Here is a 15135-nt window from a genome sequence, read left to right as displayed (position 1 = left end):
AGAATCCCTGGAGTTATTCTTGATTCTTCTCTTGCTATCACACTCTCATCTAATCTATCAGCAAATTCTGTCATATTTACCCTCATACAATCTGACATCTTAGCCCTACCTTCATCACTAATATCCTAATCTAAACCACTATTAACTCTTACTTGGATTATTGAAATTGCCACCTAATTTGTTTCCCTGCTTCTATTCTTTCTCTCCTTCAGTTTACCTCCACAAAGCAGCTAAAACAATCCTTTTCAATTGTGAATCAGATCATATCAGTATTCTACTCAATAGTAGATTAGGGATTACTGTATAGACTGTCCTTACAAATCTGCTCCCTGCCCCCCGACTCTCTGACCTTATCTCCCCACTTCTCTTCCCCATCCCACATCACCCCTGTCACATGATCTCTTCGTTGTTTTTCAGATACGTGAAGCACACTTTGATCTCAGGACTTTATGCCTTCTGTTCTTGGAACACCCTTCTACCATTTACCCACATGGCTTGCTACCTTACGTCCCTCTGGTCTGTGCCCAGATGTCTGTGCCAGATGTCTGTGCCCAGATGCCCAGATGTCTTTCTATTAATGAGGCCTTCTCTGCGCTCCCTAACCCTTGTCCTTTGACTTATCCCCACCAGTTTCCTTACTTGGTCTTTACCCATTTTTCTTCCCTCTTAGGCAGTGTATACACACACACACACACACACACACACACACAATTTGTGGGGGAAGAAATCTCAATCTCCTCCTTATGAAGGAAGGGTGATGTTACAGATATATTATGATGCAATGAGGACCATATGCATGACACTGGTAACATTATGAGGTCAGGATTTTTACTGAAATGTTTGCCTGTATGAAATGCATTAGACCAAAGTCAGTGTTTCTCCCTGCTAACATCCTAGTGGCAGCAACTCTTATTCCTACCCACAGTATGGGATTTTAAGATCAAAGGAATGAGACCTAGGGCAAAAATTGAGGTAACAGGGAGACATTGTAACAACTGGAAAGTTTTCTAAGTTGGCAAATTTACATTATTTCTGGACAGAAATAAAAGATTCTCTATGTCCCTATGGATAACAGGGAAGAAAAACATTTCAACCTTGCACTTCAGGTTAGCAATTTCAGGACAGCCTTGAGAGAGTTTGAAAAATTGGTTGAACGTATAGCAGCCCAGAAAAGAGATGAAAGAGCTGGCTTTTTTATCCAGAAAGAAGGTAAGATCAGTGATCACAGGGCAGTCCAGTTGGGTCCGTTGATTAGACCTGGAAAAAGTTGTAAGCCATCATGGAGAAGCAACATAGCTTAATAGCAAAGACATTGAATGGGGGGCCTCAAGTCCTTGTTCTGAATCTGTCCTTGAATAGCTAAGTGGACTTAAGGAAGCTCTTTTCATTTTTCTGAATGTTAGTTGACTCAAGTATAAAATTAGGGGGTTGGATTAAATGACATTTAAGCGTTCTTCTGTGGGATCTACCATTTGATGGCTCACTGATTGCCCTGGGACTCTCAATAGTGCATAGTGACCATTAGCAAGCCACATGAGCCACGTGCCATCTCTTTACTTAACGATATCACAAGATCATAAAGACTTTTATAAGTAAGGCAAAGTTTTCTACCTTACCATGATTCACTCTCTGGGTCTCTCCCCGCGTCTTTAAGCTAGAATAATTTCAAGCATGAGAAGGTAAGGGAAACAATGAACAATTGTCTGCCAGGATTATTAGCAGCAGATACCAACACAGAACTGAAAGTACAGCTCCATGGTCAAGGTTGAAGGGGAGTGGTGTAGTGTGTAGCTTCAGAGCATTGAGGACAGCAGTGAATAACAAGGTTTAACAGCAGAGTAAAAGGCTAACAGAACAAATCCTGCTGTTGTGAGGAAAGAAGCAGGGCCCACATAACTGCTAAAGGGTCAGCATGGCCAGCCTTTTAATATGCCAGGTTGTATAGTCATGAATAAGTGAAAATGTTGACTTTGGGTCAAAATGGTATTATTTGAATAGCATTTAAGAATTTACAAGTCACTTTAATAAATATAATTTAATTACTTCTCATAACAATTCTAATAGACAACTATTACTATTATTGCTATATCCCCATTTTATTTGTTAAAAAATGAGAGGTACAGTTAAATCATCTCTCAAGTCATTCAATTCCTAAGCATTACAGCTGATTCAGACCTTTCAGATATGCTTTTGTTAGATGACAGAGAATTTGGCTGGGCTTTCTAAACTACTCAATAAGCTTTCATTTTTCCCTAGTCAGTTTGTTTTAACTCTCTGTATAACTGATTTTCCAAACCCTTGCCACTTTTTCTGAATCCTCTACAGGAACTCACCTCCGCTCAGTCAAGCTTCCAACATCATAAGTGAAAGCAAAGCCAAAAGACAAGAATTCTCTCAAATTCCCTTTCTTCCACTTCCAAATTACCTGAAGCAGCACCTGTCCTTTCTTCCACTTTCTTCCAGCCCTCTTGCCCTCCAGAGCTATCACCTTGCTGCAACAACTGCAAAACCTCCTTTTCCACTGGCTTTGTCTTCTAAAACTAAAATTCTAAAACTAAAATTAAAACTAAAATTATAACCATGGTCCTGACCTTGACTTTCTCTTCCTTTTAAACTGTATGTCTTTCCTTTGCTTCTCCACTAAATTTCCCCATAGTGTCACCACTTTGTTTTCAATCAACTCAAGTCTGGCTTCCCTCATCACTTTGCTGAAAAAATGCTTTTTACCTAGGTATTCGATCACCTGCCAAATTCAATAACTTGTTTATATTTTCCAGCTTACTTGGCCATTTTACTACATTAACAGTTAGCTGTCACTGTTTCTAGAAGTTTTCTCCTTCAGTGTCTCTCATCACACCACTCTCTTCTTATTTTTTCCTCTTGTAATTCTTTCTTTGCCTCTTTTTTTCTTGAGCTTTGCCTGTGTTGTCTCTCAGTCTTCTAGCAGAGACATCATCTACCTAGTCTCCTAAGTCAGGTGTCTTGGTATAAATTTTGACTATTTTTTGGTATTTCACTCTTGGGTTATTATAGCAGCCTCTTGATATAATGGTCTTCTTGCCAAGAGTTATTCCTTTCTGTATACTTCTGCAGGGAGATTTTCCTTTAAAAATCTGTTTTGAATTGCCACATTCCTGGCTTATTAGCTCACCCTTAAATTCCATATACATTAACTTGGCATCCAGGTCTATTCACAGTCATCCCTTAACCTACCTTTCCAGCTTCAGCTCCTGGAAGTTCCCTTCATGCACCTCTGCCCTAACATGAATCTCTCAGCATTTCCAAGCATGGCATACTCTTAACGACTCTGACTTTGCACGTGTCATCCCTGCAATGTGTAGTGCATTTCCTCCCATTTTTGTGCCAATAAGCTCTTGCTCATTTTTCAAGACCCAAATCAAATATCACTTCTTCATAAAAACTTCCAAACTTTCCCTAAGCAAAGCCATCCTTAGAACTTTTGACGCATTTTATTGACATCACAAGGAATATATCTGTTAATCTTAAGCTGCAGAAATTTATATACATGTGAGTATTAAATACCTGCCCATTCTTTCCTGCATTGAACTGTGAGTGCTTTGAAGGTTTTGTAACCCCAGGGTTAGCCCAGAGTCTGAAGCCAGGAAGTATGCCTTAAAGGTGTACTAAATTAACAAGTTAACCTTGCTTACATTTACAAGCTTGCAATTACAAAGCCACACTGAAAATTTCCTTCTTCTGTAGTATATATATGTTTGTATACACACACACACACACATATATATATATTTAGAGAGAGAGAACATATATATTATAGACATATAGATATATATTTTATAATATTTTATATTATAATTATACTATAATGTACTATAGTATAGTTTATATGTATATATATTAGATTTGATCAAAACTAAGTACTGCTAGATAAATTACCTTTATGACAGGGACTAAACTGAAAGGCTGAGAAGGGAGAAATGTAATCTGAACTTTGATCAGACTGCTAATACTGGCATACATTCATATTCCCTTATAAATACAGGACAATAATGTCTACCTCTCACCATAGGCAGGAAGCTAAGAACTAGAGAGAACATTTCTAATAGAATAGTTGTTTACCTCAAAAATGATACCAAGTACATTGCAGGATTTCATCTGTACAATATTGTTCTTAAATCTTCTTGTCAATTACCCAATAGGATTAAAATCATCCCAGGAAAGGAAAGTCTTATAATCCTCATCCAGTGGCATTTAGAATGAGACACCTATCTTGTACTAGTTGGTATGAATTTAAAACAGCTAAGCTATTTGGATCTCTCATATGAATATCAAACTTAATATGACCAAGATTGAATGGTTTGTTTTCCCCAAGAATTATGGTCCTTATTCATTTGCCCCTGTTTTGGTAAATAGCACCAACATCTGCTCAGTTTGGAATTAGAAACCTGAGTGTCATTCTAGAACAGGGTTTCTCAACCTTGACACCATTGACATTTGGGGCTGGATAATTCTTTGTTCTGTATATGTGTATGTGTGTGAGGCCGGGGGTGGGGCAGGCTATCCTGTGCATTGCAGAATGTTTAGTGACATCTCTGGCCTCTACCCACCAGATGTCAGTAGCACCCCCATCCCTAGTTGTAACAATCAAAAAATATCTGCAGACGTTGCCAAATAGCCCTGTGAGAGAGGGAGGGCAAACACTCCGAATGGCAACCATTACAATAGAACCCAGCCTGTCCTTCAATCACAACTTTGTCCCCAGCAACTTCCAAGCTATTAGCAAGTCTTGCAATTCTACTTCCAACCATATCTCACCATCTCAGTGCTATCTCTTTGATGCCTATACCACTTATCATCCAGTTGATGACACTTTCAAGAGTGAAAGGGGTGTTATTAATAATTAAGTTGAGGGACTTCCCTGGTGGTCCAGTGGTTAAGACTCCATGCTCCCAATGCAGGGGGCATGGGTTTGATCCCTGGTTAGGGAACTAATATCCCACATGTGGCAGGGCGTGGCCTAAAAATAATAATAATAAGTTGAGAAAGCAGGCATAAATGAGACTTCCATGGCAGCTCAGGTACCATCACCCTCAGTATCATCCTGGCCTAAGCCTCCACATTTGAAACCCGGGTTAAATGCACGAGCCCCTCAGTGATTTTATAGCTTTCACTCTTATCTCCTCACAGCCACCAGTGTCTTTCAAACTCTCTAGTGATATCTCATCATTATGCTTAGAATAAAATACAAACTTCTAACTCTAGCTTGGCCCTCCTTCCTCTCTGATCTCACCTCATGGTATTTTCCCCAGTCCTCACTATACTTCATGTCACTGACCTTCCCAGAATGCACCAAGCACTTTCCTGCCTCAGTGTCTTTGTGTTTGTCAGCCTTTGCTTAAAATCCTCTTGTCTACCTTTGCACATGGCTGACTCCTTTTGCTTATCAGGTCTCAGGTTTATTTTTTTTTACCTGTCCTTAGAAAGGGATTCCCTCCGGTCCACCCCCACACACCAGCCACTAGATAATTCTATCACAGCTCCCTATTGGTTTCCTTTTGAGCACTTATCTCACTCTATACTTAATGATTCTCAAGTTGTTACTAAGGTATGGCCTACATACAGTAAAGCACAGAAAGAGCACTAATCTTAAGTGTATAACTCGATAAATTTGGGCATATGTAAACATACCTGTAGTTACCAACCAGATCAAGACAGGGAACATTTCTATCATTCCAGAATGTTCTCTCATGCCCTTTTACACAGATAACCACTAATCCAAACGTTGGATTGGATTTATCTCTAGTAATTAGTCTTGCCTGTCACAATCTGTAAATATTTTGTTCACTTGTTGATTTTCTGTTTCTCCCACTAGAATGTAAACTACAGAGGAAGGGGTCTTGTCTATCTAGTTTTCCATTCTAAGACCACTGTCTAGCTCAGTTCTGACACATAACAGTTGCTTAATGCATATTTGTGTCTAACTCCTTCTGGTCCTGAGACTCAATAGCTATACCCCAGTGAATCACAAAATTTTTCAAAATCAATATTCAGTCAATGGTGTGGTTTGTGTGCATGTCTGTTTACAGTGTCAAAGAATCAATCAACAATTGTTCTTTGTAGTGATTTTAATTTTGCCCATATAATAGATGGGAAAGTGGAAAGTCAGAGATATTAAGTTACTAGTGTGGCTCACAAAAATCAATAATTGACAAAGCTAGAGTCCAGATTTTTTTTACTCTGTCTAGCGTATGGCAGCATGGCAGCTAGTGATAAAAAGTCAGGCAAAGTCGGATATTATCCAAAGCTTTAGGAAATTTGACATTAATAAAAATTATTTCAAGGGGAGAGATTTTAGAAGAGATAGTGCAAAAGAGATTGGAGCCTTTCAAAGATTACAGTACAACTGCAAATGGTAAAGAGAAAGATGGAAGGTACCCAAACAATGACGGTAGATACGAAGAACTTTATTGAATGGGCTCTGCATTGAAAGGATCTAGATGAAGTGTGGAAAATGATGAATTACAGGGGTGTAGGGTCAGGAGAATCCTAGGAACCAAGGAACCTGCAGGTATGTTCTTACCACACCACTTCCAGTAACAATACCTTTGCTGAGACCTAAGAGGGAGTAAGGGGCAAGTGAAGGCTCAGGGTCTTTGGGAGTCCTGTTGAAAACTGGTATGGAGACCTGTCTTTCATGGGTTGAATGAATTCACCTATCTTTCCCTTAATATGTATCAGAACTCTATTATGATCTGAAGTCTCTCATCATTTACTCCTGCTCCCATTCTTCCTTTTTCATAGGAGTTTCCCCCCAATAAATCTCTTGCAATTCTGCATCTGTCTTGGGGTCTGCTTCTTAGAAAATCCAAAATGAAACACCCTTACTTTACATCATATGTAAAAATATGCTGAGATGAATTAAAGCCATCATGTAAAAAATAAAATAATAAAATTTTGGCAAGGAAAAAAAAACAAAAAAAAATCGCTCTTTGCTCACTTCTATCTTCCACTCAAGATTAGCTCTAGCAAACACTCCTGTTAGTAAAACTTTTTCCCAATAGGAAAGAAGTAATTCGCTTTCTTATCTTTGTATTCCTGAACAAAATGCCTAAAATAATTGAGACAAAATCTATGGAGGAGATACTAAACACCAAAGTAAAATATTTTCTTCTAAGTAATATTCTAGCCAAGAGTCTAGTTATGTTCCCATGAAAAGATCTTTAAACTTTAGAAGAATATGGTTTTTATAGGTTGAAATAATTAAATAGATTAGAAAATGGGAAAAAAGCAGCTGAAAAATGCAATATATTTCTTTGAATTTTATGACAATATTCTTGTATTTTGTTACAATGCAGATGCAATTGATTATGACAAGTTTTATGCGACCGTACAGGAACTCTTTGGTCCAGAAGTGAAGAATCAAGATGTGAAATGCTTTTACAGGAAACTCTGCAACAACCCTGATGCGTCTATAGACTGGTGTGAGGTAGTCATTTTCATGTTTGTAATATGAAATCCAGGTATTATTTTTCTTTGTTCAGCAAAAATAATTAAAGTGTTGCTCCCATAGGGGTTAAACCCACAGTGTGTGTGTGGCACATTTAAATGCCTATACCCATAAAGGTATGGCACTGCCCATAATTAAAAGAGACTAAGGCAGACAGATGTTTGACCTTCATTACATTCTAAATGAGGTATTCTTTTTCAGTAGTGGCAGTTTATACAAATTTCAGTGTATCCATATTTTTAAGGGAAGAAAAAGGCTGAGGTTGACCAACTAATGTTTCCTGAGTCATTTTCTGATTGGTACAGCATTGACTCCTTAGATATCACTCTGGTGTTGTTGGAAGAACATATAGAAGCACGTTTGGTTGCAAAGTAATCTATGAACTATGGAAAAGGGGAGGGAAAGCCTCCAGTCCTCATTTAAACTCACAGAAGACTACATTCTATAGATTTGTTTCTAAATCTAAAAGGATTTGAGGTAACTTACAATTGAAAAAATTGCACACTGCATACAGAGTAATCAAAATGATTTTTAAATTATCTGGCTCTCTCTGAAAAATCAGTAGATATAGTAGGCAAAAGAAAAAGCAAGGATTTAATGGATTTGACTATCACATTTAAGGAGCTGGTAAATATGTATAAATAGAACTTTGAATCCAAGATATAGAAAAGATACATCTCAACTATATACAGGGCCATCACAAAATTGACCATGGGGAAAGCTAAAAGTAACATTTCAATAAATTCCAATATAATAAAATTATAAACCAATAATAAATGATAGCTCAAATCCCCAAAACCAAGCAGACAAACAAATTCATCAATTAATTTTGGGAAGAAAATTGCAAACAAAAAATGTTTCTATTAAGCCTTTAAAGAACATGTAATTCCCACATTGAAACTGAGAAAGACCCTGTGGGACCTTCCCGGTGACAGAATCCTCTGTGTCCCTGCTAATTGTTGATTGGGAAAAGCAGCTGTAAAAATACACCATGACCTCCTAGGCCCTCCATGTAGAACAAAGAATAGGCCTTAGCAGTTAATGTTTGGGGAAGCAAAGAATGCAGAAACAAAGATAGGAGATTCAGGCAGGAGAGTAGCCATACTTAAGCAGTTATGGCTGTAACTTAAACAGTTAAACATAATAACTCAGTCACAAAGACTCCTAGTTCTGTTTCAAAGGTAAAGATAAGTCTGAAGCACATTCCTAAGTTGTTCTGAAGATACTAAAACCCCCACCAGGTTAACTGTAAGTTAACCAGAAGTTACCTGCATCATTATGCCTCCAGCATGTAGCCCCCAGACTGGTTAGAACCGGAAAACTGAAAATTGAGATTCCAAGACATCAGCTAATCAGGGAGTTGAGCACAAGCTGATCACACACCATGATTCTCTGCATCTGACTTATTTCACTTAGCATATTATCCTCAAGGTCCAGCCATGCTGTTGTAAACAGCAGGATTTCCTTTTATCTAAATTTAGCAACTTCAAGAAAGCATTTGACAAAATTCAACATCCATTCATGATAGAAATTCTTACCAAAGTGGGTATAGAGGAAACATATCTCAACATAATAAAAGCCATTTATGACAAACCCATAGCCAATATAATACTCAATGATGGAAAGCTGAAACCTTCCCACTAAAATCTGGAACAAGACAAGAACGCCCACTCTCACCACTTCCATTCAACATAGTATTGGAAGTCCTTGCCACAGCAATCATACAAGAAAAAGAAATGGAATGTATCCAAATTGGAAGAGAGGAGGTAAAAATTGTTACTATATGCAGATGACATGATACTATATAAAGAAAGTCCTAAGGACTCCACACAAAAACTACTAGATCTAATAAATGAATTCAGCAAAGTAGCAGGATACAAGATTAACATTCAGAAATTGGTTGCATCTCTTTATACTAACAATGAAAGATCAGAAAGGGAATGTAAAAAAATAATACCTTTTAAAATTGCACCAAAAAATAAATTAATTAATTAAATACCTGGGAATAAACCTGATCAAGGAGGTGAAAGACTTGGTGAAAGTCTTTCAGGTGAAAGACACTGAGAACTATAAAACATTAATAAAGGAAATTAAAGATGATTCAAAGTGGAAAGATATCCCATGCCCTTGGATTGGAAGAATTAATATTGTTAAAATGGCAATACTGCCCAAAGCAATCTACAGATTTAATGCAATCCCTATCAAATTACCATGACATTTTTCACAGAACTAGAGCAAATAATATTAAACCTTATATGGAACCACAAAGGACCCAGAATTGCCAAAGCAGTCCTGAGGGGGGAAAAAATTGTGGGAGGCATAACTCTCCCAGACTTCAGACAATACTACAAAGCTACAGTAATCAAAACAGTGTGGTGTTGGCACAAAAACAGACATACAAATCAATGGAACAGAATGGAGAGCCCAGAAATAAACCCACACACCCATGGTCAGTTAATCTTTGACAAAGGAGGCAAGAATGTACAATATGAAAAAGACAGTCTCTTCAGCGAGTGGTGCTTGAAAGTTGGACACCTGCATATAAGTCAACAAAGTTAGAACACACCCTCATACCATGCACAAAAATAAACTATGGCTTAAAGACTTAAACATAAGACATGAAACCATAAAACTCCTAGAAGAGAGGATAGGCAATATATTCTCTGACATAAATTGTACTAACAATTTCTTAGGTCTATCTCCCAAGGAAATATAAATAAAAACAAAAGTAAACAAATGGGACCTAATCACACTAACAAGCTTTTGCACAGTGAAGGAAACCATAAAAAAAAAAAAAAGAAAAGACAACCTATGGAATGGGAGAAAATATTTGCAAAAGATGCAACCAACAAGGGCTTAATCTCCAAAATATACAGTTCATACAACTCAACAACAACAAATAGATATTTCTCCAAAGAAGACATACAGGTGGCCAGTAAGCACATGAAAAGTTGTTCAACATCATTAGTTATTAGAGAAATGCAAATCAAAACTACGAGATACCACCTCACACTGGTCAGAATGGCCATCGTTTAAAAAATCTATAAATAACAAATGTCGGAGAGGGTGTGGAGAAAAGGGAACCCTCCTACAATGTTGGTAGGAATGTAAGTTAGTGTAGCCACTGTGGAAAACAGTATGGAGGTTTCTCAAAAAACTAAAAATAGAACCACCATATGATCCAGAAATCCCACTCCTGGGAATATACCCAGATAAAATTATACCCACCCCTATGTTCATAGCAACACTATTCACAATAGCCAAGACATGGAAACAACCTAAATGCCCATCAGCAGATAAACGGATAAAGAAGATGTGGTGTATATGTGTACAATGGAATACTACTCAACCATAAAAAAGAATGAAACAATGCCATTTGCAGCAACATGAATGCAAGTAGAGATTATCATACTAAGTGAAGTAAGTCAGAAAGGGAAAGACAAATATCATATAATATCACTTATATGTGGAATCTAAAATATGGCACAAATGAACCTATCTACGAAACAGAAACAGACTCACAGACATAGAGAAGAGACTTGTGGTTGCCAAGGGGGAGCGGGGAGGGGAGGGAAGGACTGGGAGTTTGGGGTTAGTAGATGCAAACTATTACATTTAGAATAGATGGACAACGAGGTCCTACTGTATAGCACGGGGAACTACACCCAATCTTCTCCGATAAAACATAATGGAAAAGAATATTTTAAAAAAGTATATATGTGTAAAACTGAGTCACTTTGCTGTACAGCAGAAATTAGCACAACATTGTAAATCAACTATACTTCAATTTAAAAAATAGAGAATAAAAAGAAGAAACACTTATTATCTCACAAGTGCCATAGATCAGGAGTCTGGGCACAGCTTAATTGGGTCCTCTTCTCAGGGTCTCACAAGGCTGCAATCAAGGTATTCTCATTTAGAGGCTTGACTAGAGGAAAATCTGTTTCCAAGCTAATTCAGAGAGTTGGCAGAATTCAGTTACTTGTTTTTGTATGACTGAAGGACTCATCTCTTTATTGGCTGGAAACTGGAGACTGGAAGATGCCCTCATGTCCTAGAGGCTGTCTGCAGTTCTCTGCCACATAGCCCTCTACATAGACAGTTCACAAATTTGCTTCCTCAAGGCTGGCAGTAGAATCTCTATCTCCGTAGTCCATGAAGACAGTCTTAAATAATATAATTATGAGAGAAACAGCCCATTTCATTTGCTTTATTCTTTTGGTTAAAAGCAAGTCACAGGTTCTATGCATACTCAAGGGATGGAGATGATACAAAGGTGTGACTCATTGTATGTGTGTGGTGAGGAGTCACATTAGGATGTGTTCACCAGAGATACTTAATAGGAATATATTTAATCAAGGATCATATTTAATAGTGAAATACTAGAAACACTCCCATTAAAGTCAAGAACAAGAAAAGGATGCCTATTATCACCACTAGTCTTCAACATTTTATTGGAGGTTGTAAGTAAAGAAAAAAAAGTGATATGTAATAATCTATGAAAAAATACAAAATTGTCATTATTTGTGTATGAAGTCTACTAGGCATATACAAGAGAATCACATTGTTAGCTATTAGAAGTAAGATGAAAGTTCAAGAGAATTCAATGAAGATAAACATGCAAGAATCAGTAACTTTCATAAACGTCAGCAATAACCCTTACAACACACACATAAAGCTCACAGGAAAAAAAGATTCATTTGCAAGAGAAACAAATAGCAGAAAATATTATGGGATAAATCTATTAAGGAATGTATAAGGTTATGACATTTTACTGAAGGAATAAGAGAAAATCTGGAAAATAATTGGGAGACTCAATTTGTAAAGAAAAAAATGGCCCGCAAATTAACTTATAGATTTAATAGAATTCCTCAGGGATTGGCCAAAATAGCAGAGTAGGAAGGTTCTGAGCTTACCTTATTCGATGTGCACACCAAAATTACAACTATTTAAAGAGAAGCTACTGATGTCTTTTGCTGAAGACTAGCAGAAAAAATCTTCTACAACTAAAGATATAAAGAAGAAACAACAAGATGGATAGGAGGAGTGGAGTCATGGGATAGTCAAAACCCATACCCCTGGGCAGGTGACCCAGAAATGGGAGAATAATCATAATTGCAGAGGTTCTCCCCAAGGAGCAAGGGGTCCAAACCCCACAGTGAACACCCCATCCAGGGGTCCTTCACCAGGATGATGAGCCCCCAGAATATTTGCCTTTGAAGGTCAGTGGGGCTTACTTTCAGGAGAGCCAGAGGACTGTGGGAAATAAAGACTCCACTCATAAAGGACACACGTAAAATCTCACACACTATGGGACCCTGGACAGAAGCAGTAATGTGAAAAGGGCACAGGTCATAACCACTTGCTGATTTGGGAGAGCCTCCCAGAGAGGCAAGTTGCAGCTGGGACTCACTGAGGGGACATACACATGGGCAGAAGACAGTTTTGGGATCTCATACCATGATGAAGACACTAGTGCTAACAAGTGCCATTTTGGAATCCTTCCTCTAGCTTATCAGCAGGACCTGTCCTGTCCACCAGTCGGTTGGCACCAGTCCTGGGATGCCCCAGGCCAAGCAGCTAGCTGGGAAGGGACCCAGCCCCACGCACCAGCAGGTCAGCTGCCATAAGACCCCCTGAGATGTCAGCTGCCCCAGGACTCAGTCCCTCTCATCAGAGGGCCCAAGACATGGTCTCACCCACCAGTTGGATAGCACTCGCCCCAGGACCCCTGGGACCCCACAGCCAGCCATCGGACCCAGCCTCACCCACCAGTGGGTGAACACAAACTCTGGGAGCCCCAGGCCTCTCAGCCAGAGACCCCAGGACCCAGCTCTGTCAACCAATGGGTCAGCACTAGACCCAGGGCCGAATCTCACCCACCAGTGGGCAGACACCAAGCCTGGGACCCCCTGGGCCACAGCCCAACCCACAAGTAGGTGAATGCCAACCCCAGGACCACTAAGTCCTTACAGCAAGCCAGAGAGAACCCAGCCACCCACCAGCAGCTGGCAGCCTCTACACAAGGCAGGGCCTGGCAACCAACTGCACTGGGAGCCAGCCACAGTAGACAGCCTGTCACAACAGAATGACCCACACCACCCACATAGAGGGTACCCCTGGAGCATATACTCTGATGATCAGAGAGGAATGTGCTATTGGTCCTCATAGGATATTTCTGGGAAATAACTGGGAAATATAACCAAACTACAAAATACATAGAAATAAAAACAGAGCAAAATGAGGCAACAGAGGAATATGTTCCAGATAAAGGAACAAGATAAAATCTGAGAAGAACTAAGTGAAGTGGAAATAATATATCCAATAAAAAGTTCAAGGTAGGGCTTCCCTGGTGGTGCAGTGGTTGAGAGTCCGCCTGCCGATGCAAGGGGACACGGGTTCGTGCCCCGGTCCGGGAAGATCCCACATGCCATGGAGCGGCTGGACCCGTGAGCCATGGCTGCTGAGCCTGCACGTTCAGAGCCTGTGTTCTGCAATGGGAGAGGCCACAACAGTGAGAGGCCCGCGTACCGCAAACAAACAAAAAAAAAAGTTCAAGGTAATGATCACAATGATAATCAAACTTGGGAGAACATTGGATGAACAGAGTGAGAAGTTTAACAAAGAGTTAGAATATACAAAGGACAAAATAGAGATGAAAAACACAACAATTAGAATTAAAAATACACTAAAAGGTATCAACAGTAGAGTAGATGATACAGAGGAATGTTCAACAAACTGAAAGCGTAGTAGAAATCATTCAAGCTGAAAGGGAAAAAGAAAAAAGAATTAAAAAAAATAACAGTTTAAGAGACTTCTGAGACATCAAGTATACTAACATTTGCATTATTGGGGTCCCAAAAGGAGAAGAGAGAAATGGGCAGAGAACATATGTGAAGACATAATAGCTGAAAACGTTCCTAACCTGGGGAAGGAAACAGACATCCAGGTCTAGGAAGCATAGAGAGTCCCAAACAGGATCAACCCAAAGAGGACCACACCAAAACACACTGTAATTAAAATGACAAAAATTAAAGATTAAGAGAGAATATTAAAAGCAGCAAAGGAAAAGCAAAAAGTTATCCACAAGGCCACTCCCAGGAGGCTATCAGCTGACTTTTCAGCAGAAGCTCTGCAGGCCAGAAGGGAATGACACAACATATTTAAAGTGATGAAGGGAAAAACCTACAAACAAGAATACTCTACCCAGCAAGGCTATTATTCAGCTTTGAAGGTGAGAAAAAAGACAAGCAATAGCTAAAAACTTTCAGCACCACAAAACCAGCTTTACAGGGAATATTAAAGGGACTTCTCTAAGTAGAAAGGAAAGGGCACAACTAGGAATATGAAAATTACAAAAGGAAAAAATCTCATTGGAAAAGGCAAATATACAGCAAAAGTACTAGATCAACCACTTATAAAGGTAACAGAAAGGTTAAAAGAGACAAAAATAGTAAAAATCATCTCTATACACAATAAGTAATTAAGTGATACTCAAAACAAAAGTATGTAAAATAGGATGCCAAAAGCAGTAAACTTGGGAGGGGGAGTAAAAATGCAGGGTTGTTAAAAATGTGTTCAAACTTAAGAGATCAATAACTTAAAATAATAACATATCTGTCTAGCTATCTGGATATATAGATTGCTAC

At 38.8% G+C, this 15135-nt stretch overlaps 1 protein-coding gene across 1 annotated transcript in view; it reads left to right on the top strand.

Moving 5' to 3' along the window:
• Nucleotides 1-1064: 1064 nt before the first annotated feature.
• Nucleotides 1065-15135, top strand: part of WDR64 (WD repeat domain 64) — a 153624-nt gene continuing 139553 nt past the window's right edge. Inside the window, exons 1-2 of the mRNA XM_060142078.1 lie at nt 1065-1209; nt 7335-7465. Coding sequence (XP_059998061.1) covers nt 1065-1209; nt 7335-7465 — 276 coding nt within the window. The remainder of the gene's footprint in view (nt 1210-7334; nt 7466-15135) is intronic.

The sequence above is a fragment of the Lagenorhynchus albirostris genome, chromosome 2 (assembly GCF_949774975.1).
Source record: "Lagenorhynchus albirostris chromosome 2, mLagAlb1.1, whole genome shotgun sequence".
NCBI classification, from domain to species: domain Eukaryota; kingdom Metazoa; phylum Chordata; class Mammalia; order Artiodactyla; family Delphinidae; genus Lagenorhynchus; species Lagenorhynchus albirostris.
This window is presented reverse-complemented; position numbering and strand designations above follow the sequence as displayed.